This window comes from Monosiga brevicollis, genomic scaffold (genome assembly GCF_000002865.3).
Source record: "Monosiga brevicollis MX1 MONBRscaffold_5 genomic scaffold, whole genome shotgun sequence".
Lineage (NCBI taxonomy): Eukaryota > Choanoflagellata > Craspedida > Salpingoecidae > Monosiga > Monosiga brevicollis.
This window is the reverse complement of record NW_001865042.1, coordinates 984,490-1,010,774: the sequence shown is the minus strand read 5'-3', so window position 1 is coordinate 1,010,774 and position 26,285 is coordinate 984,490. Positions and strand designations below refer to the sequence as shown.

The 26,285-nt window shown below is 54.8% G+C and overlaps 9 protein-coding genes across 9 annotated transcripts; 4 read left to right on the top strand and 5 right to left on the bottom strand.

The window, feature by feature from the left end:
- The first annotated feature begins 946 nt into the window (after nucleotides 1–946).
- MONBRDRAFT_20273 (uncharacterized protein) lies at nucleotides 947–2,195 on the top strand. The gene is made up of 4 exons (XM_001744291.1): nucleotides 947–1,042; nucleotides 1,233–1,301; nucleotides 1,406–1,521; nucleotides 1,613–2,195. The coding sequence occupies exons 1-4, from the start codon at nucleotides 979–981 to the stop codon at nucleotides 1,742–1,744; spliced, it is 381 nt and encodes a 126-aa protein (XP_001744343.1). The 5' UTR covers nucleotides 947–978; the 3' UTR covers nucleotides 1,745–2,195.
- Nucleotides 2,196–2,344: 149 nt separating this feature from the next.
- On the bottom strand, nucleotides 2,345–5,037 carry MONBRDRAFT_6779 (uncharacterized protein; the record flags this gene model as incomplete). The annotated part of the gene is made up of 4 exons (XM_001744105.1): nucleotides 2,345–2,785; nucleotides 2,885–3,160; nucleotides 3,310–3,457; nucleotides 3,542–5,037. The coding sequence occupies 4 exons, from the start codon at nucleotides 5,035–5,037 to the stop codon at nucleotides 2,345–2,347; spliced, it is 2,361 nt and encodes a 786-aa protein (XP_001744157.1).
- An 846-nt stretch (nucleotides 5,038–5,883) lies between these two features.
- Nucleotides 5,884–7,931, top strand: MONBRDRAFT_21309 (uncharacterized protein; the record flags this gene model as incomplete). Its single annotated transcript, XM_001744290.1, has 5 exons — nucleotides 5,884–6,001; nucleotides 6,496–6,935; nucleotides 7,102–7,287; nucleotides 7,389–7,565; nucleotides 7,659–7,931. The coding sequence occupies 5 exons, from the start codon at nucleotides 5,884–5,886 to the stop codon at nucleotides 7,929–7,931; spliced, it is 1,194 nt and encodes a 397-aa protein (XP_001744342.1).
- Nucleotides 7,932–9,366: 1,435 nt separating this feature from the next.
- On the bottom strand, nucleotides 9,367–11,836 carry MONBRDRAFT_6777 (uncharacterized protein; the record flags this gene model as incomplete). Its single annotated transcript, XM_001744104.1, has 4 exons — nucleotides 9,367–9,473; nucleotides 9,573–10,043; nucleotides 10,331–10,805; nucleotides 10,937–11,836. Coding segments are annotated over 4 exons (1,953 nt in total), but the record flags the coding sequence as incomplete, so codon positions are not given.
- Nucleotides 11,837–13,119: 1,283 nt separating this feature from the next.
- Nucleotides 13,120–14,081, top strand: MONBRDRAFT_31709 (uncharacterized protein; the record flags this gene model as incomplete). The annotated part of the gene is made up of 3 exons (XM_001744289.1): nucleotides 13,120–13,608; nucleotides 13,817–13,900; nucleotides 14,003–14,081. Coding segments are annotated over exons 1-3 (345 nt in total), but the record flags the coding sequence as incomplete, so codon positions are not given.
- Nucleotides 14,082–15,184: 1,103 nt separating this feature from the next.
- On the bottom strand, nucleotides 15,185–16,464 carry MONBRDRAFT_18271 (uncharacterized protein). The gene is made up of 6 exons (XM_001744103.1): nucleotides 16,276–16,464; nucleotides 16,040–16,156; nucleotides 15,768–15,884; nucleotides 15,557–15,621; nucleotides 15,376–15,445; nucleotides 15,185–15,269 (listed from the first exon to the last, which is right to left on the bottom strand). The coding sequence occupies exons 1-6, from the start codon at nucleotides 16,426–16,428 to the stop codon at nucleotides 15,234–15,236; spliced, it is 558 nt and encodes a 185-aa protein (XP_001744155.1). The 5' UTR covers nucleotides 16,429–16,464; the 3' UTR covers nucleotides 15,185–15,233.
- A 218-nt stretch (nucleotides 16,465–16,682) lies between these two features.
- Nucleotides 16,683–20,004, bottom strand: MONBRDRAFT_6774 (uncharacterized protein; the record flags this gene model as incomplete). Its single annotated transcript, XM_001744102.1, has 6 exons — nucleotides 16,683–17,005; nucleotides 17,490–17,522; nucleotides 19,021–19,414; nucleotides 19,476–19,623; nucleotides 19,759–19,801; nucleotides 19,902–20,004. 6 exons carry the CDS (start codon nucleotides 20,002–20,004, stop codon nucleotides 16,683–16,685), a joined length of 1,044 nt encoding a protein of 347 aa, XP_001744154.1.
- Nucleotides 20,005–20,495: 491 nt separating this feature from the next.
- Nucleotides 20,496–22,811, top strand: MONBRDRAFT_6773 (uncharacterized protein; the record flags this gene model as incomplete). Its single annotated transcript, XM_001744288.1, has 1 exon — nucleotides 20,496–22,811. One exon carries the CDS (start codon nucleotides 20,496–20,498, stop codon nucleotides 22,809–22,811), a length of 2,316 nt encoding a protein of 771 aa, XP_001744340.1.
- An 830-nt stretch (nucleotides 22,812–23,641) lies between these two features.
- MONBRDRAFT_6772 (uncharacterized protein) lies at nucleotides 23,642–25,533 on the bottom strand (the record flags this gene model as incomplete). Its single annotated transcript, XM_001744101.1, has 7 exons — nucleotides 23,642–23,866; nucleotides 23,958–24,038; nucleotides 24,151–24,309; nucleotides 24,408–24,440; nucleotides 24,581–24,887; nucleotides 25,051–25,212; nucleotides 25,289–25,533. 7 exons carry the CDS (start codon nucleotides 25,531–25,533, stop codon nucleotides 23,642–23,644), a joined length of 1,212 nt encoding a protein of 403 aa, XP_001744153.1.
- Nucleotides 25,534–26,285: the final 752 nt, after the last annotated feature.

Sequence of the window (26,285 nt, the reverse complement as noted above, 5' to 3'; positions counted from 1 at the left end):
TGTCCCTTGGCGCTTCTGTTCTAGGTGGATGCGCCGATGCTGTTTACCACCACCTACAAAGTTCTCAAGCCCTTTATTCCTCCGGTATGCGTGCTAGCCCTGGTGGCATCAGAGTGGTGCATGTGCGGCATCTATGCACTCCAATGCGGCGTGGGCTTTCATTAACTTTGGTTCGGTGAATTTCCGCGTTCTGGTGAGACATAGGCAACCAAGGCCAAGGTCAACTTTGTCAAGCGGTCGGGCACTGGCGGCCGACATGGGCGAATGGACCCACAAATTGCCAAGTACTTTGATGACGATGACTTGGAAGAGGAATATGGAGGCACGCGGTCCAGCAACTATGACCACGAGCGCTACATGGCCTTGGAGCGAGAATATTACCAAGAGCACTTGGCTATGGTTCAACAAGAGCGAGCTGCTTTGCTGGCAGCCGGCAGCACTAGCGACGCGCCCAATCATGATGCTGGCTCAAATGCGCCCTTGGCGCCGCGCACAGTCGGCGGTCTTGGTCTTGATCTTGCATCGTTGCTATCGGAACCGCCTCTGGCCAGAACCCTCGTTTAACGTCCACCTATATTCAGTGTTCCATCGTGCAGGCAGCGCCGCATCACACACATCTCAATTCAAGCCTCTTGAGCAATGTCGCCTTCACCTTTGAAGCTCCTCCCTGAAGCAATGCTCCCAAGGATCCCATCCTACTCGTGTCAATCAAAGCCAGAAATAGTCCCCGAAAGGTGCCTTCACACTTCCTGTCCAAGTCAGCAGACCCTCCACCCCAGTCCACTCGCCTACACACAAAGCGAACCACCGCCACACCGACGCACCGACCCGGTCCCAAGGCCTGAACAGTTTGTGGCTTTCTCCTTCTTGCCTTTTGTTTGTTCGAAATTTGATTTTCTTTTGTTTGTTCGCTCGCTCTCGGAATTCAGATTTCTTTTCTCTTTAATTTTTTTTTTTTCCTCAAGCACGACCAGAGTGATGGCAGCGGTTCCCATGCCTAGCACGATCTCGGCCACTGCGGCACTCATTGACGAGCTTGACAGTAAGTAGGCAATGCTTTTTTTGGTGGTACCGCTGCAAGTCTACGCGCTGCGTTGCTATCAGTCAGCTTGTACTGTCGCGCTTGCATGGGTCCTCGATGCCATGCTCCTCTGGCGCCTTGCGCTTGACGAAGCAATGGTCGACCTCCTTGTGCTCACAAATGGTCGTGCGGGATGGTCTTGCTCGAGTAGAAAAACTTATTTGCGTGCTCCGGGATGGTCGCAAACTGATTGGATATCTGCGCAGCGTCGATCAGTTTGGTTCGTTGATTTGTCCATTCGTTCGTTGAAGCCACTGCAGCACCTCATCTTCTCCCGACTGTCCTGTGGACCCCCTCCCCGGTTCCTGCGGCCCGATGGTACAGCCAACCTGGTGCTTCAAGATACCGTCGAGCGGTACTACGTGGGCAACGAATATGGTGACGTGCCAGTCGGCATCTACATTATTCGCGGCGAGAACGTGGCGCTGCTTGGCGAGATGGTGCGAAGCTTGAGACCGATTCTTGAGGGGCATTTCTCCTGACAATAGTGCACCCAAACTCAAATCACTCGGGGATGCTTTATGCTGATAGGATGCATCAGCTGACCAGAGCCGGTTCTTGAAGCAAGTGGATGCTGAAACGATTTTGCGTAAGCACGCTGAGCTGCCAGATGCCGACAAGCGCCGTACGCAGGGAGGCGACGAGTACGCCGATATGAGCTGATTGGGTGACACTCAAGCCCAAGCAAACGGTTTGAACCTGATGGCAGCCCCCTTTGGGTTTGCTCTTGGTCTCAGTCTTGCCCTCTGCTTTTGACTCTTCCCCCCTCCCTCCCCCTCCTGTTTATTCGCTATGGAAGAGGAGCAAGCAAAAGTCGTGTTTACAATTTGAGTGCCGGCTTGTGCAGGCCTTGAGGACGGAGCGTCTGAGCTCTTGTGTGCGCGTGGACTTGTCTGCTTTTGGTTCTTCGCAAATACATCGTTTCAATGTTGAACAACTTGGAATGAGTTGTTGACAGATTTGCCATGGTTTTTTTTTTCTCTCCTCATTCTTCGAGCTGCAACACCAAGCGCGCGCTGCAGCTGCTTGTTACCGCGGGTGTTGGTGGTTCGTGGCGGGCTGTGCCCATCCATGCCCCCTGCACGCCTCAAACAATTCCATGAGAGTTCAACAAGTTTGATGACAATTTCGCTTTCTACTTCTACTCTCAACCTTGCACGTTGTGCTGCCAGGTCGGCATACTCAGACACACACATGCGCACACGCACGCACGGACACACACACACACGCGAACACGCACACGCATGCACGCACACATGATGATCACCGGACGGGCACGAATCGAACCAAAAGACTGGTGCCAGTGGCAATGTAGCTTGCAGCATTCGCCACCAACGCCAGTATGACAAACTGGACAAGACTGCTGACGGCTAGGCGCACGTCGTGGCCGCCAATGCTCCAGGCAAACAACCCTTCGATAGATTGGAGCTGAACATTTTCATGCTCAGCATCTCGATCCAGCCGTTCCTTGGCCAGGCGCTTTTGTCGCATTTGCACCAGCCGTTCCACACCATTGAGGGCAATGAGCAGGAGCGCTGGGCCGATGAGGATGATGGAGCGCATGGCCCATTGCTTCAGCAGGGCATCCATGAAGAACGCGCAGACCATGACCATCATGATCATGCCCATGGTCAGTCCAGCCGTGGCTACGACCAGAATGAGAAGTGCCAATAATAGGAGGGCCACAGCTCCCATAAATACACTCTACGTCGACACACGTGACCCAGGTCAAGGAGCTGTCAGCTGACACCGTCGGAGAAAGGAAAAGCTTTGTTGGGTGGGGCGCAGACAAGAGGGGCTAACCTTCAGCCCGTGACTCAAGCGGCAAAGCCAGTCAAATTGGGCGGTGAAGACAGCCAGCGGGTCGAGGCCGACCCACTGGCTGACAAAGCTGCGCGGGGCGTAGAGACGATCCACCCGACAAACACTTTGATCAGACTTGATCAGGTGGACCATTGCGCTGTAAAAGCAAATGGTGGCCAGAAGAAATAGACTGAGCTTGAGTAGCCGAGTCGTGCGCTCCTGTCTCTGCTGTTGCAGTGTTGCAAACTCTGTCTCAATCAGGCGATTTGTATCTTCCTGTGGTCGCACCATGGCGAGAGCAAGGACGTGACAAGGCGAACATTGCAAACATAGGCAGTGGGATGAGAAGAGGGTGCTATACGGCATTTGACAGCAACGCATAGCGCAGCGCCTTGATCACGAGCCCTGGGTAAAATGTTGTTTACCTTGATGCGTTGGCGAAGCTTGTTGTGATGGGCCCGTTCTTGCGCCTCATAGTACTTTTGCTGGGCTGCAAATGTCTGCTCCGCTTGCTGGTTTGCTTTGTTCAAGTTGGCCAGCATTTCCTCATGTTGCTCCTGGCGGGCACTTAGTCTACAGTTGGAGCAAAGTCCAGAAACGGTGAGGGGAAGGGGTTTTGCCAGGCTAAAGAACCGGGTGTGTGGTCAGGTCACGAACGTGCGGGCATCACGGGCATCCTGGTGGGCCTCGCGGACGCAGAGGCGAAGCCACTCGTCCTTGGCCTCTGGGGGTAGCGTGCCTATGTATTCTTGAAGTGGCTTTGGGATGTGGCTAACGAGCTGTTGCATCTCCAGATGGCCTGCACCGCCTCTGGTGGTGTTTGTCTCCAGGGGGACCTGACTTTCAGCGCCCGCACTCATGTCGGCTTCGCCCTCGCCGGGATCGCATTGGGCAGCGATGGCCCCCGCGGCAGTGGTCAGCATGGGAAGGCTACGATTTAATGCCGACGGCAGGCGCAGAAAGTCTTGCGCAGCGCGAGCGTTGTCGGGTACGACCCCAAGCCGTTCGCACTCTTCCAAACGCTGGTGTACCTGCTCTCGGTCCCCCGAGGCCAAGGCAGCAGCAAGGGCGCGAGCCTGCTGCGGTGCCAATGCAATTTGGCGTAGTTTTACCAGGAGGGCCTTGGCTTGTTGCAGATTCCGTCCGTGGTGTGATGATCCAAACGCTTTTTTGTCAGGTACTTTTCCTTCAGAATTGGGGTGGGGGCTGCGGGCGCTGCGGGGTGAGCCACTGGCTGCATCAACGCGGTGTTCAAAGGCTTCGACCTGCTGCTCGGCACGGTCCACAGCAGCGAGCAGGTTTTGCTCGCTCAAGCCGGCAGCATCGTTGACAAAAGCGGTCAGGAAGAGGAGCAGCACATCGGCATGAAGCTGGCCAAGGTCGTCCGTAAGCTGATCAAGCGGAGGAAAGGGGAAGACGCTGGCAGTGAGCGCGCGACTCTGTAGGCGGTTGATGTCCTGCCAAAGCTCAGAGATGGTTGTAAAATCATGGCTCTGTATCTGATCACGGTCAGTGAGTAGTGCTGAGCGGCGGAGCTGCAGGATGCGTTGCTGACAGTTTGCCATGGTGTGATCAAGCCAGGCACGAGTGCGCCTGGCAGCTCTTCCTTCCTCAGTGGTGAGCTGGGCCAGAGCAAAGACGACGGCAGCCAAGAGCATGATGGCACCAAGGATGGCCAGAGTGCTGGAGGTGGAGATGGGGGACGCATCGGATGAAGCAGTCAGCATGGTGTCCGGTTGCTTTGCTGGCGTTGGTGGCGCGGCTGGCGCGGCTGGCGCGGCTGGCGCGGCTGGCGCGGCTGGCGCGGCTGGCTGAGTCAACATGGAGGGGCTTGATCGTGAAGCAGGCCTGGGAGGCCTGGGAGGCGTGGGTGTTGAGGGCTGCGGGGCAACAAACGCTTGAAGCTGCTCAGCAGGCTCGGCGGCCGGAGAGGGCATGGTCGCTGAAGGCGGCGAAGGCGGCACAGAGGTATCAAAGCGGGAGGCAGCCAACATCTTTTGAAACTCCGAGCCCGACAATTGGTGCATTGGGTCACGTACGCGCCGAGCCTCGGCCAGGTCAAGCCCCACAAAAACCACGATCAACCACACCAGCAACCATCTCTGCTGCTGCACCGGAGCCAGCCTGCCAGCACGCATGACACCGGTGCCCATCCAGCCACTCAACGGGTCGCTGTACACCAGAGGAGGAGCAGCCACCTTCTCCCCAGAGACTGACGCCGCACTTGAAAGCCCAGACCATTCAAAGTATTTTACTTCTTTTTAATTGCCTCAAAATTTCGCGCCAAAAGAAATGATGACAAGCGTCATGCGGTGAGCGACAACAACAACACGTAGGTTTCATCAAGCCCAGTGCTACCACACGTCATTGTAGCATCGTTTTTTTCTTTTTGTCTTTACACCTCTCTCTGTTTGTGTGTGTGTGTGTGTGTGTGTGTGTGTGTCATTTTGCATTTCAAGGTACTACTGCAAGGCGGAGGGGTGTGAGTGCCCCTTCAGCTGCTGCTGTGCAGTTGTGGTCGAGTGGCAGCCAGATGGCTGGGGTGGGCGGTGGGGTTGTTTTTTGATGCGGCTCTTGTTGTGTATGGGTGTGGATGTGGTACTTGATTGAGAGCTGGTTGGGATGCTGATGCTGTGCTGACCGGGAGATGTGCTTGCACCTGCCACGGGAAAGAACGCTTGGTTGAGTCGGCGCACATGTTGGCACACTTGCTCGCTCACCACACGACTACCCATGATGACTTAGACTCGGTGCGCCTGTTGACCAAACTTGGTCGTCTACCTCTTTCTCGTTGACTTGATTGTCTCCTACAGCAAAGGGCAACATGGCATCTGCTTTGGCTCAGTGCGCCCGCAGCGCTGCGCTGCGTCGTCCGGCCACGGCCATCAAGTCGTGGCAGCAGGTGCGACCGTCCTTGCCAGTGTTGTGTTGACCATGCTCGGGACTTGCCTGCTTCCCAGCTCAGTCTCACCTCAAACTTGTTGCAAACCTAGGCTCGTATGCTCAACCTGCATGAGTACCAGAGCAAGGGTCTCATGCAAGAGTACGACATTGAAGTTCAAAAGTTCTTTGCCACTGATAACGCCGAGAATGCTCTGCAGCTGGCCAAGGAACTGAGTACGTTATTCGCCTTGTGTGGGCTGGCATATGTGAGAAGCATCGTCCGTTTCAACACAAAAACATATGGCTTGCTCCGAAGCAACTGCATTCGACTCTTTGCCTGCAGCATGGTAGTGTGCTAGTGAGTCCAAACACGTGAAAGGACCTTGTGCCAGGTTCTGAGTTGCCAGCCCAGTGCCGCTGCCGCTGCCCACCCACCCTACCTTTTGACCCTCGACGACCATGCAGCCATACATCACTGCAACGTTCTCCATCAAAAGCCACACTCACACTCACACTCACACGCACACTCACACTCACACTCACTCACTCATCATCGCCATCCCTACGTACTTTTCGAGTCGATCCATCGTTTATCTAGTGTACCTATTCCCGTTTCTATCTTTTCTCTCTTCTTCTTTTTTTCTTGAATCGCATCATGTCCCGTTTGACATGACTCGGCTTTTCAAGCCCTCACCCGCCACTATTTTTTTTTTAAAAAAAATCTGTAGACGTGCCTGAGATTGTGCTCAAGGCGCAGGTGCATGCAGGCGGTCGTGGAAAGGGTACCTTTTCCTCCGGCTTGAAGAGCGGCGTTCACCTCATCCCTGGAGATCAACCGGAAAAGGTCAAGGACTTGGTCGAGCAGATGATTGGCTACAACCTTGTCACCAAGCAGACCCCACCGGACGGTGTGACCGTGAACAAGGTCATGGTCGCCGAGGCTCTGGACATCGCCCGTGAAACCTACTTTGCGATTCTTATGGACCGCGAGTCAGGCGGTCCCGTACTTGTTGGTTCGCCCGAGGGTGGCGTGGACATTGAGGAGGTGGCCGAGCGCTCCCCCGAACTCATCTTCAAGGAGCCTGTTGACATCAATGAGGGTGTTCAGGACGCTCAGCTCGAGCGCATGGCCACTAACCTCGGGTTTACTGGTGCCAAGCACGAGAAGGTAGGCCAGCACATCCACGCACGCCTTGCCTGCTCTCGCACATCGAAACTGCCGCACCCCACCCACCAGCCTCCACCTGGCGCGCAACATCCGCGAGTGCGCCTATTTTGACTTCTGTTCTGTTGCGACCCTGCACCTGCACCTCAATACATCAATACATCGCTAGGCTAAGAAGGAAATGAAGCAGCTCTACGAGCTTTTCATGGGCGTTGATGCCTCGCAGGTCGAGATCAACCCTTTTGCCGAGACCCCAGATGGCCGAGTGCTTTGCTTTGACGCCAAGATCAACTTTGACGATAACGCTGCCTTCCGCCAGCAGAAGATTTTTGCCATGCGCGATACGGCCGAGGAGGTGAGCATACCACTCATCTCTTCTGCGCGCCGTCATGCGCTTGTGCGCTTCTGCCGGCCACTGCTTGCGCCACACCTCATCACTTGAATGGCATCACTCAGGATCCTCGCGAAGTTGAGGCTTCCAAGTTCAACCTGAACTACATTGGTATGGATGGCAACATTGCCTGCCTTGTGAACGGTGCAGGACTTGCCATGGCAACGATGGACATTATTAAGCACCATGGCGGTGAACCCGCCAACTTTCTCGACTGCGGTGGTGGCGTCACTGAGCAGATGGTATGTCAATCTTGCCGCCTCCGTCTTCACCTCAAACGCACCCGCTGATATACACGCACTACATGCTGCCCTTCACTTGGTGCGTGTCATCAGGTTGCCAATGCCTTCCGCATTCTGACGTCCGACCAGCAAGTTGAGGCCATTTTGGTCAACATTTTCGGTGGTATCGTCAACTGTGCCACGATTGCGAGCGGTATTGTTTTTGCCTGCCGCGAGGTCGAGCTTCAGCTGCCTCTCGTTGTGCGCCTGGAAGGTACCAATGTCGAGGGTGGCAAGCAAATTCTGGCCGACTCGAAGCTTCCCATCATCTTCGCTGCCGACTTGGATGAGGCTGCTCAGAAAGCCGTTGCCGCTGTCCGCAAGTAAATCAATCAGCTTTTGCCCGATAGGCTGAGGTCACGTCGAAAGACCGCAGTTGCATGTTTATCAAATCTCGAGCCAGCTTTGACCTTGCCTTGCCCAATGTTTTTGTTTCATTCTTTCTTTTCCATTCTTTCTTCTTTCTTTCTTTTTTTTTTTTTTTTTTTCACATTCCCTTTTTTTTTTTACCTGCCCTTGAGGCAAGTTGATTACCTCTTTGGGCGATAAGATACGCATCATCATGGCATTGTTCTATCTATTTTACCAAAACCATTTACACGAGCACATGCACGAAAGCGTGGATGTGCATATGGACAAGCATCTTGCATCGTACGTGAATGGGCATGATCCTCATCATTCTAAACCTAGCCTACGCGCAGACAACGATGACTCTTTCACCGATTGGGTGGGGGATGATATCCGTCACAGCGCATGGAAAACACCACACGCATGCCAAGAAAAGCACTCATGGGTCGGGTATGTGAGCAAGTTACCCCTCGGGGCTTGAAAAAACATGCTCACACACGGCTCACGGAGGATGTGCTGCCAAAGGCATCCAAAAAAGCTTCATCCTCGTCGGCTTCTGGCGACTCTTCTGCGGGGTCTGGCGACAAAGCACTCTGTTCGTGGAGGTGCAGAAGGTACGCACGACGCTGCTCCCGTGTTGGTATCGCTACGCGTTGTGACTCAAGAAAAATCTGACTGCAGTCGCTCTGCGAGCGCGTGTGACTTCGAACTCTAGCGAATTCAAACACAGGCCAAGAGCAGCCGCATCTCGTCAGCAACAGGTACCCCACGCGAAAACAATCAGCACTGGTTGGTGCGAGGCATCAAATTTACCGCCGGCGTGTGTGCTCCGGGCTGTTTGGTGCACTTAAGGAGCTGGCAAAAAGGTGAGCAGTGCGTGCAGAGCCATCATGAGCATCAAACAAAAAATGGAGAAGGCTCTACCCGTCTGACTCCCCTCACCCCCCATTCAAGAGAAGAGGGCGAGGTTCAACGTGAACCCGTCCATCACAACATACGCGGCTGATGCGGGTAGGAGCGGGCGGTCCTCGTCATCTTTCTGGTGGCGTAGCTGATTATATACATCCGAATCCATCTGCTTGGCGAGTGACGGGACACAGGCATCACCAAATAGAACAAGAGCAGAAGAACCAAAACGAAACCAAAAACCACACAGGGCATCGTTTGTGCAGGAGAAGGGGGGTGTGTCGCACCTCAATCACACTTTGATACAACAGGGTGGCCTGCTTGAGACCTTGCGCACGCAGAAAGACACGGCGCATCTGTTCAAGGCGCTCCAGGGCCTGTCGGGCGGTGGGCCGACGGGTCGGGTCCTGCACAGCAGGTTATGAGACAGCAGCACGACAGGGGGTGGTGTGAGCCTACATCCGAGGTGGAAATAGCACCCATACGGCTAACGTATTAACGGGCATACCTGATGCCACATGTCCTGCATCAGCGCGGCATAATCGGCATCGGCATCTGCTGGCACCACGGGCCGTGTCTCGTCCTCCGTGACGAGCTTGTACACTTGATGTTGAGCTAGCCATCGAATGGGAAAGAAAGGGAATGAGGGATTAGATGCAGTCCTTGGACGCTCGCCTCACACACAGGCTTGCATAGATTGAGACTCAGACTCACGGTGCTCATAAAAAGGAACCTGGCCAGACAGAATTTCCCACAGCACCATGCCAAGGCTGTACACATCAGCAGCGCGGGTGCGACGGCCATATAGAATGGCTTCTGGAGCAGTCCAGTTGACCGTATTTGGGACCACTGTTTGCTTGGTATTATCCTCCTCCTCCACGTCAGTGCTCTTGTCCTCTGCCGCATCGGAAGCAGGCAGAGCATTCAGATCGTCACTGAGCTCGAGATCGGTCAGCTTGATCACGGCCTGCTGCGAATCGTGCAGAGCAGAGATTCGTTGAATGTCGGCAATCGCGCTTTGCAATCGATCAAAGGCTGATAGGTCATTGGGCAGATGGCGCCGACGGAAGGGGACGATGCGCTCGAGGTCATCTGCGGCCAGCTGCAACAGGCCTGGGTGGCTGCGGCTTGATGAGGAGCCTCGCACTGCCGCAGCGTAAAAGTGTTCCACAAAAGTCTCGAGCCCTATGCATTGAATTGATAGCGAGGAACAGGCGTTGAGATGCCGTGTGGTTGGTGGCAGCGAATCAAGGATGGGTGGGGCGTACGCATTGTCTTGAGCCACAGGCAGACGTCGCGGTTGGTCCATTGACTGACGCGTTCCGAGCCCACCAAAAAGTTTGAGCTCTTGAGATCCATGTGAACGTGTCCTGCCAAATTCGTGCAGCAGCGATCGCGCGGTTATGGGCGAGCTAGCATGGTGGATTTCAAAGGTCAAAGTATCAGGTGTCTTGATCAAGGGACAAACTCACCTAGTTCGTGTAAGCAGGTGACAGCTCGGGCGCAGTCACACGCAATGGCCAAGCGCGTGGACCAATCGATAGTGCGGGTGCTCGGCAAGCGCAAAAGGCCAAACAAATCGCCTGCAATCACGTAGCCAGTGAGATGGCTGTCAGCTACTAGTTGGCGCACACAAATGCTTGGCAAGACCACGAGTGATTCGGTGTGAGAGAAGATGCGGGCTTTTCTACCTGGGCAATATTCCATGACAGAACAAATGGCTGGTGGTTCAACACATAGGCCCTCGACTTGAATAATATTGGGATGTCGGATGGAACACAGGAGGGCGTTTTCACGGCGAAAGTTGTCAATGGTTTCGGGGATGAGGGTTGGGCAAAAGAGCATCTTGATCGCCACGCGCTTGTCCTCAAAGATGCCCCGAAAGACGCGGGCTGTGCCTCCAGCACCCAGGATGAAATAGCCAAGGTTGGCAGACATGCGGTCCTCCTCCACAGACAATGAGGAAGAGTTGATCATTGGACAAGACTATGGTCATTCCAGTCGGAAGTGAGGCGGTCCCTTCAAGAAGCAGGGGTAGCGGAGCGAGCATGAGCAAAAGAGGCGTTTTGAGGCCTGACCTGACTGATGACACCCATTTGTTCGGCCAGGGCGGCGGCTGCCGATTGATCAAAAGAGACCCCTAGAAGAGGCTTGCGTACGTCCGCACCCTCGAGGGAGTCGTCGATTGAGCTTGAGCTTGAGCGGGACCGAAGGGCGAAGATGCCCACGTAGAGGCCTTGCCAATAGAGGGAGTCAAGGTAGAGGGTGTAGTAAATGATCAAGGGTTTGGCGACGCCAAACATGAGCCAGGTGAAGATCATGTATCCACAGTAGGCACCGTCATAGCCCTTGTACATGAGGATGAAAAGAACCATGTAGCCCGGCCGATAGGCGGTCCAGCAGCAGGCGTAGAAGATGGCGGCGGGGCGGCGATAGAGCCACTTTCGCGGGGCAAGCACAACAAAGAGATAAAAGACAAAGAGGACGGATTCGTAGCCAATTTGAATGTACAGGCCATAGTCGTGGCTTGGGTAGCGCGACTGGATAATGTAGGTGAGGCCTTGAGCGGCCCCGACGAGGATGGCCAGCACAAAGGTGACGAGACAGGCCTGTTGAAAGGCATCGCGGCCGATGCCCTTGAAGCAGAGAAGAACGACGATGCCTTCGAGCACAAAGTGATAGACAAAGCCGGAGAAGCCCCAATAGACCCCGGCCAAGTCACCGACGTCCGAGGCAAAGGGTTTGGAATGAAAAAAGACGCTGCCCAGGAGGAACAAAAGCAGCGAGATGCCAAAGCCATAAATGATGTACATGTAGGCCTTGGTGATGATGACTTGACCAGCACGCTCATCGCCCTGGCGAGCCTTGCGCTGTGCACGTAAGTGCCAGACGAAAAGCGCCAGATAGGCCACGAGTTGCACGCCACCCACAGGCATAGTCACGACTGGGTCAAACGCCAGTGCAGCGCACGACGACATGATGTCGGTCCACCAGAGCAAAAGTCGAGCCTGTCAAGGGTGGGGGGGGGCGGGGGGGGTAAAGGGGAAGGAGCTCAACGAATGATGGAGGGGCTGATGGCCCCACCGGCCGTTTGGTGGCAAAGTGGGGTGGCCAATACTGAGAATCGGATCTCAGTGCGTTTTCGGGCGTCGCGGCAAAGCAAACTGGAGGCCATAGCCTGCTGCAGCTGCTGCTCAGAGATGAACAACCAGCACCACTTCAATAGCGAATCGTAGCATGAGATGAAGAAAGGTCTAAAAGGAAAAAAAAAAAAGAAGAAGAAGAAGAAGAAGAAGAGCGACAAGAAGGGTCACGCCGACAACTCTGTGGTGGTTTCCAACTGCCACAGTTGTGAGCGCCAAGAGCAGCTCGCAGCTCGCAGCTCACTTTGAAAACAAAAAAAAGAAAAGTGCGCCAATTTTTTTTTCATAGCGTGAGAGTTTCGCATGGTGCTTGTATGATGTGTGTGTGTGTGAGCTCCACTTGGTGGGGGACAGAGGAGAGAGGGGAACAGTAGTGGGCAAGACCAGCAGGCGACATGTGTGGTCAAAGGGCGGGACAGCCATTCAAGCTCAACCCCACAAGTGCCAGCCTCTCCATCGACTGACGCTGCCATTGGCCAACGCACGCAAGACGATAGCAGACGAATTCAGTGAGTGTCCTTCAACTTGAGCCGCGTCCCCTCACACTCTGCGATGGCAACATCCAAGGCACGCTCCTGTTGCTTACTGCTGTTGTTGTTGTTGCTGTTGTTGTTGTTGTTGTTGCTGCTGGTGATGACGATGCTGATGCTAATAATGATTCTTTTCCTGCTGTTGGCTCTCTCTTTCTCTTTTGCTTTTTCTCTCTCTCGCTCTCTCTCTCACACACACTCTCTCTCTGTCTTCGCTCGGTGCCTGCTTGTCTGAGCCAGTTTGTTTGCTGCTGCTGCTGCTGCTGATTGCTGATTACTGATTGCCGAGTGTGAAAGTGGTGGCGGGACTGGGACTGGCGCATGCTAAAGACCTCACGCCAGGGGCGACAAGCCACCCATCTGTGATCTCTGTCCCCTCATTTTTTTTATTGTATGTTGACTCCTTTGTGAGCGATCGAGCAGCTTGCCGGAGCAGCTGTTGCATCAATTCTGGACCTGCCTGCTTGTGAACATTCCATCCTTCAGTCTCTTCTCCCTGGGTGGGCTCGAGGTGCTTCAGGCACCCTCATTGCTAGTGTACAGGGCCGTTGGCCGCCTTGACGTACTGTCTCCTTCTGGCGCGCTGCCACCGCATCCGTGATTTCTGCTACGTCTTGTGCACGTCAAGTCCGCCCCCTCTGAGCTTTTCAAGCCAGAATTGTGTTGAGCAGCCACCCAGCATCTCATCCAGGCAGTCCGAGTGCAACCGCTTGGCGACCCGCGTGTGGCCGGGCTCCCTCTCTCATCCTATATACCCTCTCCTCTTGCGGGCCCATTCTCGCGTGCGGTTTGTGACATTCCAAAGTTCTGCGCTGACCTTGCCCCTCGTTGGCCATTTCAAGACCAACGGCGCCGGCCAAGACTCTTTGAGGGTCATAAGATGCGTACGTGAAGCATGCTGCGTTCTCTTTTCGGATTTGCCAAGGCCGAAGCCGACCTCCCGGTCGAGGCCGTGGACTACGAAGCGCCGCTGCCTGGCTGCGTGGTCGCCACCAACCAGGAGCAGCTGGCCTCTCAAGGCGAAATCTACCACGCCGATGGCTCTAATGAGGCCGTGATGCACCACCTCAGCACCAGGTATGGTCGCTGCATCTTGCTTGGCAGCTCCCGGTGGTAGTAGCAGTAGTAGTTGTCGTTGTAGTGGTTGTTGTTGTTGTCGTCGTCATCTTTGTCGTCTCATCAACCGCTGGTCTTCTTCGACTCTTGCCTCGGCACACACACAAACACAATACGCCTCAAATGCCCTCTGCCTCCACTCACGGTCTCGGTCCCTGCACTACCTCAGCCCACCCAAATACTACGAATTTCAGTATGGCCCCGAGTTTCGAAGGGGTATCAACATGGACCGCGGCGGCTACGGCATTGCCAAGTTTGTCGCTTGCTCACCTCGCCTCGTGCCGGCCCGCCAAGCCAACACACGTACCTCATCAGTCTCACGCCATTTTTGCAAACGTGCCCTGCACCCGCTCAGGGATGGAACCATGTTTGGCTGCGTCTTTGATGGTGTGACAGCCGGTGGCAAAGTTAATGCGTACGCCGCTCAGGCCTTCACCAATTACACCCTCAAGTGGCTTGCTCGCAACGCCGCTCGTCTCAGCATCGACGAAGAAGTGCTCGTCCAACAAATGCATCAACTCTTTGAACAATGTACACACTTTCATAACAGCCGTCTCTCCAACGGACAGTCTGCAGAGGGAGGCTCGGCTACTGGGGCCGTCGCTGCCTTTCGGCAGTCTTCAGCCGCCACCAAGGACATTCAACTATTAGGTGGTTACATTGGTGACGCCGCCGTTGTCGTAGTTCATCCCCTCAAGGGTGCTCGCCTGCTGACACGCAAGTTTCGACGTGAGAACAACCCGTCCGATACAGGTGGACAAATCATGATGAGCATGGGCTTGTCTGGTCAAGTGCGACCCCTCATCTACAATCTCTGCACGGATGCCCTGGTGATTCTTACCACGGACGGCTTCACCGATAACATTGTTCGTGGCGAACTTCATGAGATTGTCCCTCTTCTCATCGAATCCACCTTTTTTGACCGGCCCGTCAGCAAGGAAGTCGGGGTCAAAGACCTCAAACGCCTTCCTGATTATGACGAACTTTTTCACCTCATGCAGGGCGCTCCGCGGGAGGAGCTGGCTCAAATTACCTGCCTGCAGGCTGCCACACGACTCGCCAATTACATCGAGTGGGTCACGCGACCCCTTTACACTCGCGAAGAAGCCTTTTTTTCCCTGTCCCTCGAGCACAAAATCTTGCATCAATCGGCCCAACCACCTGATCCGGCTGCCGTCCACAAGATTGAGACGGCCATGGCCAGGCTGCGCGAAGAACGGCAAATCCACAAGCCCGCTGGCAAGACGGATGATTGCATCATCCTATGTATGCGCCCTGTCTCCTCACGCGTCACCGGAGCGACCCACGCATAGCATGCAATCCGAAGCGTGATGCTTTCCCTGGCCCCATGTAGCTAACATATCATTTATGCAATTGAGACAAAAACGAGTGCAAATGCCCAAGACTGAAAGCCAAAACAAACAAGCTTTACTGAAGATGTGTCACCACCGTCCAAACCAACCAAAGTCAATGAGACGGAAAGGCAGAGACACGATGACAAGGCAGTTGCCCCCAGACTTGAGCGATGGGCTCGTTGGGTGGCTGGCCTGTCCTGCCCGCAGACAGGGCTTTGATGACACGCTCCTTTAGCTCAGATGGGCCATCTTGGCCTTGAACGCCTCCTATTCAACCGTCAATGCAATGCATTTTGATCGGCAAATTGCCCGTGAGTGTCACTGTGCACTTGCGACTACAGGCGGCAACTCTCAACAAAAACAGTGCCCAAACCTTGCGCTTGCGCGCCTCCTCAGCCTCTTGACGACGCTGCTCCTGCTCTGCCTTGATTTCATCCTCAAACCTAAGATGTGGTGCCAAACAGGGGACCGTGACAAGTGAGGTCTTGTTGTGTGATCAGCCACGCTAAAATCACAGTCGCAAGCTGTGTAGGCGACAGGCGTCAACCACTGACTTGTTAGCGTTGGCTGAGCGTTGTGCATGTGCTTCAAAAAAGGCTTTGGCACCGCCCACGCCCGCCTGTGGAGCAGGATAGATGAGTGTGAAACGGTCACGGCCAAACACCGACTCACTATTGCGAGCGCATCCTCTGAACGTTTCCAGTGCATGGGCAAGCGTCGTCTCGAATTTAGTTTCACGCTTTGGTTGTGGTGCGGGGTACTGACCTCGCCGACGTCAATGCTATCCGCGATGGCAGTCAGGCCTTCCGCCTGGAGCTCACCCGCTGCAGCCTTGCGGAAAATCAGGAAAAACTCGCGAAGCGAGATCTCACCGTCGTTATCCTAAACGCCAACCCCGCCTGAATGAGCATCTAGCTCTTTCCAAAGCTCGACTACAAGCCCGAGCTGGTGGCTGGGTAACCCATGCTTCGGAGAAAAACAGCGCCAGTCCAGCAGTAGGCTGGAAGCTGATCGAGATGCAACAATTGCCAGCTGACCTCGTCAATTTCGCTAATCATGTTCTTGAGGGACACATGCGTCTGAGGCGCACCCAATGCCTCCATCATCAGCTTGAGCTCCATCAGATCAATGGCACCGCTCTTGTCAGCATCAAACTGTCCAAGGCCCACACGAGTGTAAGCAATCGTTCAGCGAAAAAGACTGCACTTGGCCCAAAGCGCTCATCTCCAGCCGAGGCCCAAAACAGGCTGTCAAGCGCCGTGACCCCGCGTACCTTTCGGAACATCTTCTCCTTCTCCCGAATCTCCTTGAAGCTGAACTCGGGAAACTCTGTGGCTGGGTTGAACCGCTGGCTCATTTTAGGAGCCTCGGCGCCATCATTGAGCATGTTCCGGCGCGCCAGCTTTTGTGCCAATTCGTCCGCCATCTTCTTCGGTTCAAGTGACTGCCGTTTGCACAGAAGAAGAAGCAGAAGAAAACAAATAAATACAAGAGAGACAAGACACAAACGAGAGAGAGTTCCAGACAAGCATTGACTGTGAGTCCACCCCTTTCTTTCCCTTTCTTTTGTTTTTGCTTGTTCAATTTGTTTTTTTAAACAGATGCACACTTGGCATTGCACAGCCCATTCATCCAATTGGCAGACTTGATTAGAGGAATCAAAGTGCTCATGGCAGACGCTCATGCAGACACGGGGGCCTCGGATCGTGCGGGCTCCTCGGCAACGGTTTGATCCACAGCTTCAGGCTCGTCCGAGTCATCAGAATCCTCCTTTTCTACATCAGCTTGGGAGGCATCGGCTTGCTGGCGCTCAGCCAAAGTTGCCGCCCGCCCATCGCGGAGTATCTTCTCGCGGTTCACGTGGGCCAATGGGATGGAGGCCAGGTCTACAACGGGCTTGGTCTCTGGTTCGAATCGCACTGGTCGTCGACACCGATTAATTTCGTACCACTGTCCGCACGCTGTCAAAATCCCCCACCAGAAGCCAAAGTGTGTGAGCAGAGCTGATTCAATCAAGAAAGGCTGAATCACCAGGCAGGGTAAACGCCAAACCAACCGAAGCACAAGTGTTGTTGAAAAGCTTCCTGCCAACCCATCCATTTGGGGCCAAGGCCCTTGCACATGTCACACGTAATGGTGGTGTTGGACATGCGATCGTCATGGACAACAACCACGTGCTCGCCAGCGCGGGGTGCCAGCAAAGGAGACTGCGCGCGCTCTTCAGCTGGTACCGGCGGCGCTGATTTGCTTGTGTCCTGCTGTTCAGAAGCCGACACCGACGACGCTCGTTTGGCTCGCTTGGTGGCTGGCGAAGCGTTTGACGCGCCCTCCAGCTGGATTCCCATCAACGCACGCATGCCTGCCGCCACACGCGGTTGAAGCGAAAAACCGGTACATGTCAAATGTGCACCAGTAACTCCCAACCAGCCTCAACCTTGTCCAAATTCCTGGTCGCGTCCTAGCCAGTTTTTACAGCTGGGCACTTACGTTCCAGGTCCACCAGCGCGCCCGGCTTGGCACCTGCTAAGCGTTGACGGAATAATTGGCGTAGCTCAATGCCAAGCTGCCTTTCCTCGTTCAAGAGTTCCCAGGGTCGACCGGTGGCCACTCGTGTGATCTAAGTGCAGCCAGGAGGAAGACATCTTGAACAGACGAAACAGCAAAATAGCAGCAATATCGGCCATCGCGGGTGTGGCAGAGATGGGCGGCCCCGCACCTGAGCTTTCCGTAGTTGACGCAACTTGCTCTCAATTTCATCGACTGCTTGCGCTGGTTCGCTTGATTTGGGCTCGCTGGCGCTGCTATTCGTCGAGCTCGAAGCCACGGGCACAGAGGCTGGATCTTTGTTCTGGGCGTGCAAATGTCGGCGCACGGCAGGCATGAAGGAAAAGGTTAGAAGCACAAAGAGAGACAAAAGAGAATGGCGAGGCCACAATAGGTCAGACTGAGCCTGGCACCATCTCATATTGCCACTCGACAGCAGAATGACCACGTGCGTTGTGCACGAACCACTTTGTCACAGGCAGCCTTGATGTCGTGCAACGTTGTCTGATACTCCTGTACAGTGCAGCTCGCAGCATGAGAAATGATCATGTACGAGTCGGCAACAATGTCCTCCAACGTGCTCCAAAGCATCAGAAGCTTGTCAGTTCGGACAAGAGTAGACATGGATGGAGGAAACAATTCGAAGAAACACACCTTGGTGCTCATGTTCATGCGGGCGGAGAGAGTGCAAAGCTTATACAAGTGTTGGAGAATGCTACAAGAGAAACCAAACCGACCGACCCCGATGTATGCCCAAGGCCACATGAGTAAGGGGGGTGGATATAGCGTACAACGCGTGCGATTTCTCGGTCAAAGCCGAGAGCTGACGCATACTTTGAGCCTTTGACGTCACCAAAATCATCGCTAAACGTCCAACCAAACCACACCCAAAAAGGTCAGCAACAGAGGACAGTGCACGTGTGGCAGAGTCGTAGGAAAGCATGCTTAACCGTGGCGTGAAATCGCGTGAAAGTCTGACCTGGGGTGTGCATGATTTAAGAGCAAGCCAGCCTCGTGATGTGAGAGATTGGCGAGGAAACTGTCTTGTCGAGGGGCAAAGCTGTGCTCGGGCTCAGCCTCCCGCTGTGTTGCTGTAAACCCCACATGAAAAAAAAAAAAAATTGAAAAATTATGGTGAAAACCAACGACAAAAATGGAAAGGGACGGCCCACCCGGCGCGACGGCATTTTTTAGTCAAGCATATAGCGTGGCGCAATAATAAGAGGCCCCGTGTGGTAGCCCAAGCAAGAGATGCGCATGCTAAAAGGTAACACATACGTGGAACTGCGCCGTGCCAGTTTCGCTCGGTGACAGGGGCCGGAAGAATAGAAGTGATGGGTGGTAAGATCACGCCAAGGCGTTCTTCGCCTGGAATAGGCTTGGCTGCGTGCCCAAGGCAACACAAAAAAAAAAAAGTGTGTCAGCGACCGACGCGCATGCTTTGGCAGAGGCATGCTGCTGTTGAAACACGTACTTGCAGCGTTCACAAAGCCTAGAGACACGCTCTTGGAGGAGCCTAAAATCGGGCGCACGGCGCGTACACCAGGAGCGGCCTCAAAAGGTTCAGCGCGCTTGGACGCGGGCGGCGCTGGAGGTTGGTTTGGTGCACTGGCGAAGCCATCAGGCATGTGGGCATGAGGCAACGCCGGATGCGAGATATTGGTGCGAGGGAGAAACAAGTCGGCACCGTACATGCGCTCATGCAGGGCATCAATCTTCTTCAGACCCTGGCTGAAAATATCGGCAATGTACACGGCCATGTCAGAGGCAGGGGTTTGGTGCTCATAGGCTGTGCGGCACATGATCTGGAAATCTCGCTGCGGGTTGGGTCGCAGACCGGGCATGGTGAAAGGCGTGAGCCGGAGCGCCTGGGAAGCGAAGGTTGGAGGTCAGATTTGGCTTGCTCAAGGACCAAAAAAAAGGACCTACGCGATATTGGGCAATACTGGTGTAAGTGCCAGCATTGAGGCGCATGCGGATGGTGGCAAAACTGAGCACATCGGCTGCGGGGCGCCGCCCATTGCGAAAAGCTCCCCAGGCGCGAGGGTCGCTGGCGAGCACCATTCGAGCGTCCGATCTAAACGGTCAAAATGAAAACAATTTAGGGGTGGAGCAAAAAGGTAGCAAGAGCGACAGGAGCATGTCGTCATGAGGGTGCTGGGAGGAGAGAGAAAGAGAGAGAGAGAGGACTAAGCGGGACAAATGGACGCACGCTTCGAGCTCTGCATGCAGCTTGGCCAGCTCCTCAGTCACCTCTGCAAGACAGTGAGGCGATAAAATGGTTGTAAAGGAGGTGCCCAATGCATGTCTAACGCAGACAAGGCAGTATACAAGAAGCAGGAACGAAGGGCTGACCTTCACGAGAAGGCAAGGTAGGGAGTGTTGCTGCCGTTGCCGTTGCCGTTGTCGTCGCCGGTCCCGCCGGGGTTGTCGACCCCGCGGTTGTGGCGCTCGCCATGATGACAATCGCCTGTTAATTTGAGCGCACAGGGGCTCACCTATCCCTTTGCTACGGCGCCGATCCCCCGCCTCACACGCTCGCTCGCTCGCTCACACCGCTGCTCTCGATCACCGCTACGCTCGCTCCCTCTCGCGCGGGCGCTCTCTCCTCTCTCTCTCTCTCTCTCTCTCTCTCTCGCACTCTTGCTTTTGTGACCGTTGAATGCTTCAGCCGACCTTGTCTACAACACTGATTCTCAACAGGCCCATTGTCAGAAGAAACACAATGACAATGTCATACACATACACACACACAAAAGGGGGACATGAGGATGAGTGAGATCAAGTCGTGCATTTGTTTTTCTCGTTTTCTTGTTCTTTTATTTTTTTTTTTTTTTTCGTGTGTGGTATTGGCACTCTGGTCTGAGGCTTCATGTCATATGGGAGCTCGTTGCTGCAAGGGCTGGTGGCGGGTTGTGGAAAAGGGTAACAGGGCGCCATATGGGCGCCATGGGTGCTGACCCTCGACTGCCCAGACGGTGCTTGCCGGAGCGGCTGCTTCGGGGTCTTCTCGTTCTGGCTTGCTGCCTCACATTGGGCACGTCCGATGAGGCATTGCGCCCCGTGCGAATCACGTACGACATCATGGATACAGCTTTGCGTGACTTGCAGCCCATTGCCACGGCTGTGGCAGAGCAGCTGCGCCCACTCCTTCAAGGTTGGTCCCACGCTCACGTGAGGAAGAACCCGTCAGCGCGCCGGATTCTGATTGGTGGACCACACGCCTTGTCCTCATCGTCTCCAACCTCTGCGTCCTCGGCAGTATATTCGACGGAACGCATGACGCTGCCGCGCTTGTACTGTGTGGGACGGAATGAAGAGGGCACTTGTATCTCCAATAACCCCTACACCGTCGAAACATGTGATGGCCTGCCCCTCAACGCCTCCTATCTGGAATCCACTGCGTGTAGTGCGGGATCGGGATTCTGCCTGTCCCAAACAAACGATGGCGTCCTGGCTGATTTGATCATCCTACTTGCCTTGGACGACGAAACCAATGCATGCGAGGGCCGAACCGCACGCGCCGTACCCTGCCTGCGTGCAAGCAACGCGCGCCCAATTGCGGGTGCCGTTCGATTCTGCACGACCGCCTTTCTGCAGGATGACGCGGCCAGCCACAATCTCCTGCTGCATGAGACCATTCATGCCCTGGGCTTGGCCGACGCCCATGCCCCGTTTTTTCGCGAATGCACACCTGCAACCCAGCTTGAAAATTGTACCCTTCGCGATGCTAACACCGTCGTGGTGGCTGGGGAAGGCAACAGGTACTATGCCAACCTGTCCACCGCCCGCAACCAAGTCCAAGCCTTGTTCGGCTGCTCAGAACACCAAGTCAATCAAACTCCCGGTGTGCTGCTTGAGCAAGCCACGGACGGTCGTGAGCCCCCACCATTGGACCATTGGGAGTTTACCCTATTTCCGCTGGAGATCATGACCATCAACTGGAACTCACCCATGGATCGACTGCGGACGTTGACCCGCATCACGCTGGCAGCTCTTCAGGACACAGGCTGGTACCTGGCAGACCTGAATGGCGTACCGGACACCTTGGGCTCCAGCCCCTTCCGATGTCGCCAGGCTTGGGGAGAGTGCGGTCGTATTGATGACAACAGCCACTACCCAGCGAGCTTTTTCTGTGACCCTAATCAAGCCGGCGCGCTGCGCTGCTATCCGCAGGACAACTATCTTGCCGCCTGTATAGCTTCGACCGCCTCGGCCCCCTGTGCCATGCTCACGCCCATCAATGATTGTGCGGAGGAAGAAATTCTACGCGCATTTGCCAATGACACCAGTGACACCAATGATATCATCACTTGCCTCGCTCTTTCAAATGCCTCGGCCACGTGCGGCGCGACCAAATGCCTGGGCAAGGACACTTTTTGGGCTGCAAGTGACAATAACTTGGTCTGGCAGCTTTGCGATGAGGACATGTGCCCTGCCAGTGCCGTGGACGCCTGCGGTCTTACATCTGCCGCATTTACCTCTCAACAAGCCGTGCTGGTAACGCTCTTGTTTTCCCAGCAGAATCCTGGCGCATCGTACCCTTGGTCGGCCGGCAACTGGACCCGCGCTTTGCGCACGCAGTTGCGCCAGGTCATCAGCGGTTTTTGTCCAGAGCAGCTTCACGTGGTTAGACTCGAGTACATCTCTCGAGTTAGTCAGACCAAGGTCAAAGTCTCCTTCTACCTAGCTGCTCTGAATGGGTGCCCGAGCGAGCCCGAGGACATTGTGTATAGTTTTGCGGCGCGCAACATTACCTTTTCCGTGCGCCTCGAGGCCTGGACCTACGCATATTTGCAACTTGTACCCGAAGAGACTGACGTCACAACAAGCGTCTCGACGTCAAGCACCCTAACCATCTTTATCATATCAGTACTTCTGGTTGCTCTTGGCCTCTTGCCTGCAGCTGTGGTCATGCTCGTTGCCGCCTTGCAAGGCTACGCATTTTGGCGCTCAGCAGCGGTGGGGATTGGTGGTACTCGTGGCGAGTACTTCCTTGACCTTGAAGGATCAGACCAAACCTCCACTGAAAGACAACCGGCAGGAGACACGCTGAGAGCCAACGCAAGTGAGGCCACCCCAGCCGCGCTGGGCTTGAGCCTCTACTTGGCTCCACCACCTCTTGCCCTCGACCCACGTCCTTTGGCTCGGCCTGATGCACCGGTCACGGAGGTGGCTGACCTCGACGCCCGTCTGACCACAAGCAACGCAAACGCCGCTCCCGGTGAAGCACGCCGCGCTTCACTGCGAGCGGCTTGGCAGTAGACCGCACAGCATGCTCGCTGATCCCACTTGATGGCTGAATCACATGGTTTGGGCGCTGTGCGCCGTTATAATATTATTAGTATCGCCATTATTGACGCTCAAGCCTCGGCTTGTATTTGTCATCTGTGAAGAACAATTGATTATATTGGTTGGTAGAAAGGAAATCAAACACTCTGCAGATGCAATTGAGAAATGTCCGCGTTCCTCTTCAGCCAAATCCAGCTTGGTTTGGCAACAGTGACGTGGAATCGTCGCGCGTCAACACCAGGCGGCAGAAAACAGGCCTGAGATGGTTGGGGCCTAATCGTCATCCTCGAGAATCGGGGCCTTGGTGCGTTTGGCTGGTTGCTTGCCCGAAACAATGAGATCATCCTCGTCGTCGTCATCATCATCGTCAACAAAGCGCCGAGCATTTTTGCGGCGCGAGCCATCCGAGTCGGCGGCAGCGGCTGCATTTTGTTTGGCCCGTCGTGATGCCCGAAGCGCCTCCAGACCTCCAGCTTCTTCCTCTTCATCATCATCATCGTCTGCATACTCAATCTAAACCCAATCGAGACGCCATGAGAATGTCTGGTTCTAGCCTTGACGTCTCAATGATATTCTGCTCCTCAAGCTGACTGCACGAGAAGAAAGAACCAAGCCAACAAGCACAAACCTCATCTTGCACAAAATCATCCTCCACATACTCATCCAGCTCCTCTTCATAGTCCTACACGACAGGCCGACGATGTGGTGAGAAGAAGAAGAAAAAAATAAAAATAAAAAAAAAGGCCAAGAGATATGGTCAAGGGGAAGGAAGACAGGAAAGGGACCCGTAAAATGAAGTAGCGTCATTTATGACTGGCACGTACGTCGTCACGCAGGCTGGTTTCCAGATCCGAGGCCATCACACGGCCCGACCGTTTTCGCTGGGCCCGGCGAAGCTGGTTTTCGCGTTGTCGGCGTTGGCGATTGACTTCCTCCTCGCGCTTCATGGCCTCAGCCTTGGCGGCATCATGATCGACCTGGACAGAGAGCAGCTTGGTGGCTTGCGCTTGGTGTGTGCGCTTCGACACCTAAAACAAGCCACACCTAGGAGTGAGACTAGCCTTGGAGTGTGGACGTGCCACAATGGACACACTATGCATGCGGGGCGACAAAACAAACCTCGCGTGCCAGTTGGGCGTGGGCTGCGTTGCGTAAACCAGCAGGCTTGAAGCCAACGCGTTCGCGAAACACGTGGCGAGCCTGTGTAGAGCCAGCAGTACACGCAATGCATGCATGAGCATGAGCTGTGGGCATGCGCCGTCCCCTGTCTCGTCACCCATAACACATGAGGCCGACTTGGCGTTCAACGTACCATGACACCACGGCGGTCAATCTCATATAATTGCATGTTGTTATCAGTCAGGGCTGTGCGCGTGCAGTCGTAAATCTGATCACCCAATACAAGGGAGACCGAGCCGTCGTCCCATTGCACAAAGCGCGCATTGCTCTCATTGTACAGCTGGCCACCCATCTGCCTCAACACACGATTCAACCAACGTGAGTCACTCAGAGGTTAAGTGCCCTGTCTTCCGCGACTGATGTGCTGTGGGATCACTTGGTCGGACGCACCTCAATCTGGCGCCATCGCAGCGTGTGTTCATCCTAGAAAGAGAGAACGGACAAGAAAGCAAAAGTGAAGCAAAACGGGGGTGTTTGCAGAATTGAGGGACAAATACAGCTGGAAGCAGCACCCAGGCATGGCTTCCTCCACCACGGCCGTAGCAATTGGAGTCGGCACGTACGCCAAGTTTAACGCGTATCCGGCCCGAAGCATCGACAGGACCCGCATTTGCGGCCTCAAGGGCAGAAAGACTGAGGCGACGCGAGCGCTTTTTGCGTCGTTTTTGGGAACCCTCTGCCGCTTCCACTTGATCATCGGCATCTTCATCCCCAGACCCTTCCTCTTCGTCAGCCAGATCTTCTTTGGTGGCAATACCCGCAGCAATTCGCCGCTGGCGCTCTTCAATCTCCTCGCGCACTCGCTGCAGCTCTGCTTCCCGGGCCTCCCGGGCCTCCAGCTGCTCCCGAAACTCAACGGCGTTGTATTCACTGGAGCAAACAAGCACGATCGTGAGCTACCAGCTGAACCTGCTCCCTCGAGCTGTTTTCCACACTTGTGAGGTTGCTTCAGTCCGTCGAGAGGGATTTCCAAAACAAGAAAAAAAAAAAGAAACAAGGTAAAGACTTGGCATCAAGTAGGTAATGAACAGACCTCGACTCGATGCTGATAAAGTTGGGAAGAGCAACAAGCTGAATGTTGGTACCGATGGGATATGGGTCCAAATAGCCCGTCTCTTCTCGGACAAGGGTCTGAACCTCCGGCTCTTGGGGAGCATCCTCCTCGTCACTTGGCTCGCCAAACAAGGCCCGGTCCCTGCGGGGTAATTGGGCAACAATGAGCACGCGTGCCATCAACGCGTTTGAAAAGCTGTGGTCATTAGAAAACTGACATCGCATCCTGGTCTTCATCATCGTCATCCTCTCCTTGGTTGCTTCGATCCTTGCCATTCTGCCATCCGAGCAACACCACACGGCCACGACGTGGACAGTGCGAGTTGAGCCAAAGTTGGAAAACAATGCAAACCAAACACATGCTATCAGCTGCAAAGCTGATCGGGGTGTCCACACACCAGTCGGTCCTTGTGCGCCGAAGCCTGGCCGTCTGCGCCAACATCATCATCATCTTCGTCGTCATCGATCAACATTGAAGCCTCGAGTTGCTCTAAACAATCATAAGGAGTACACTTTAGTGAGCTAAACCTCAACCAGCCGCTTGACAGCCGAGCGCCAACGCAGGTGGCACGCACTCTCTTGAGCTGCAGATTTTCCACTGGCCGCTTGATTCTGGTCTTTGTCATCATCGTCGTCCATACTGTCGCCCAAGTCATTCATTGCCGCGGCCTTGGTCTTCTCTGCCTTGCCGCCATCGCCACCGTCATCGTCATCGTCACCGTCATCGTCACTCACAATTTTGACTGCGTGAGTGGCTAGCAAGCCAAGCGGAGGCGATTTCGCATGAGGTTCCAAGCCAGACGCCCGTGAAAACCAACCATTGGCACTGCCATCCTACCAGAACCGGTGGGCGCGTCGATTTCTTCCTCGCTGTCCGAAGAGAGCTGCGGGCGCCGATCCCGTGCACCGCTCTCCTTCTACAGTAACATGCCCCAAAGCACGACATTGAACACAGCTCGTTCCTGAGACGCCAACTTCATCGAGGGCTCAGCCGCAGAAGTGCACAGAAGTGTGCGTACACAGAAACACACATGGGCACACACACAGAGGCGCACGCACAACGGCACACACACACAGCCACGCACACACACACAGAGGCACGCACCTGGGCCGGCTCGGGTCGCCGAGCGGCGAGCTCTTCGTCGCTGCTCTCCGCCATGACCACTCTTTCTTTTGGTAACAGCCACAAAAAAATAAAGACTTCGTGTGGGAACT

Coding starts and splice junctions, on each gene's coding strand:
- MONBRDRAFT_18271 (XM_001744103.1), bottom strand. CDS start 16,428: ATGGCGGACGAATTGGCACAAAAGCTGGCGCGCCGGAACATGCTCAAT. Junction 16,157..16,275: donor AGGAGAAGATGTTCCGAAAG/GTACGCGGGGTC, acceptor GGCCTTGGACAG/TTTGATGCTGACAAGAGCGG. Junction 15,885..16,039: donor TGATTAGCGAAATTGACGAG/GTCAGCTGGCAA, acceptor GTTGGCGTTTAG/GATAACGACGGTGAGATCTC.
- MONBRDRAFT_20273 (XM_001744291.1), top strand. CDS start 979: ATGGCAGCGGTTCCCATGCCTAGCACGATCTCGGCCACTGCGGCACTC. Junction 1,302..1,405: donor GCGCAGCGTCGATCAGTTTG/GTTCGTTGATTT, acceptor CCGATGGTACAG/CCAACCTGGTGCTTCAAGAT. Junction 1,522..1,612: donor TGGCGCTGCTTGGCGAGATG/GTGCGAAGCTTG, acceptor TTATGCTGATAG/GATGCATCAGCTGACCAGAG.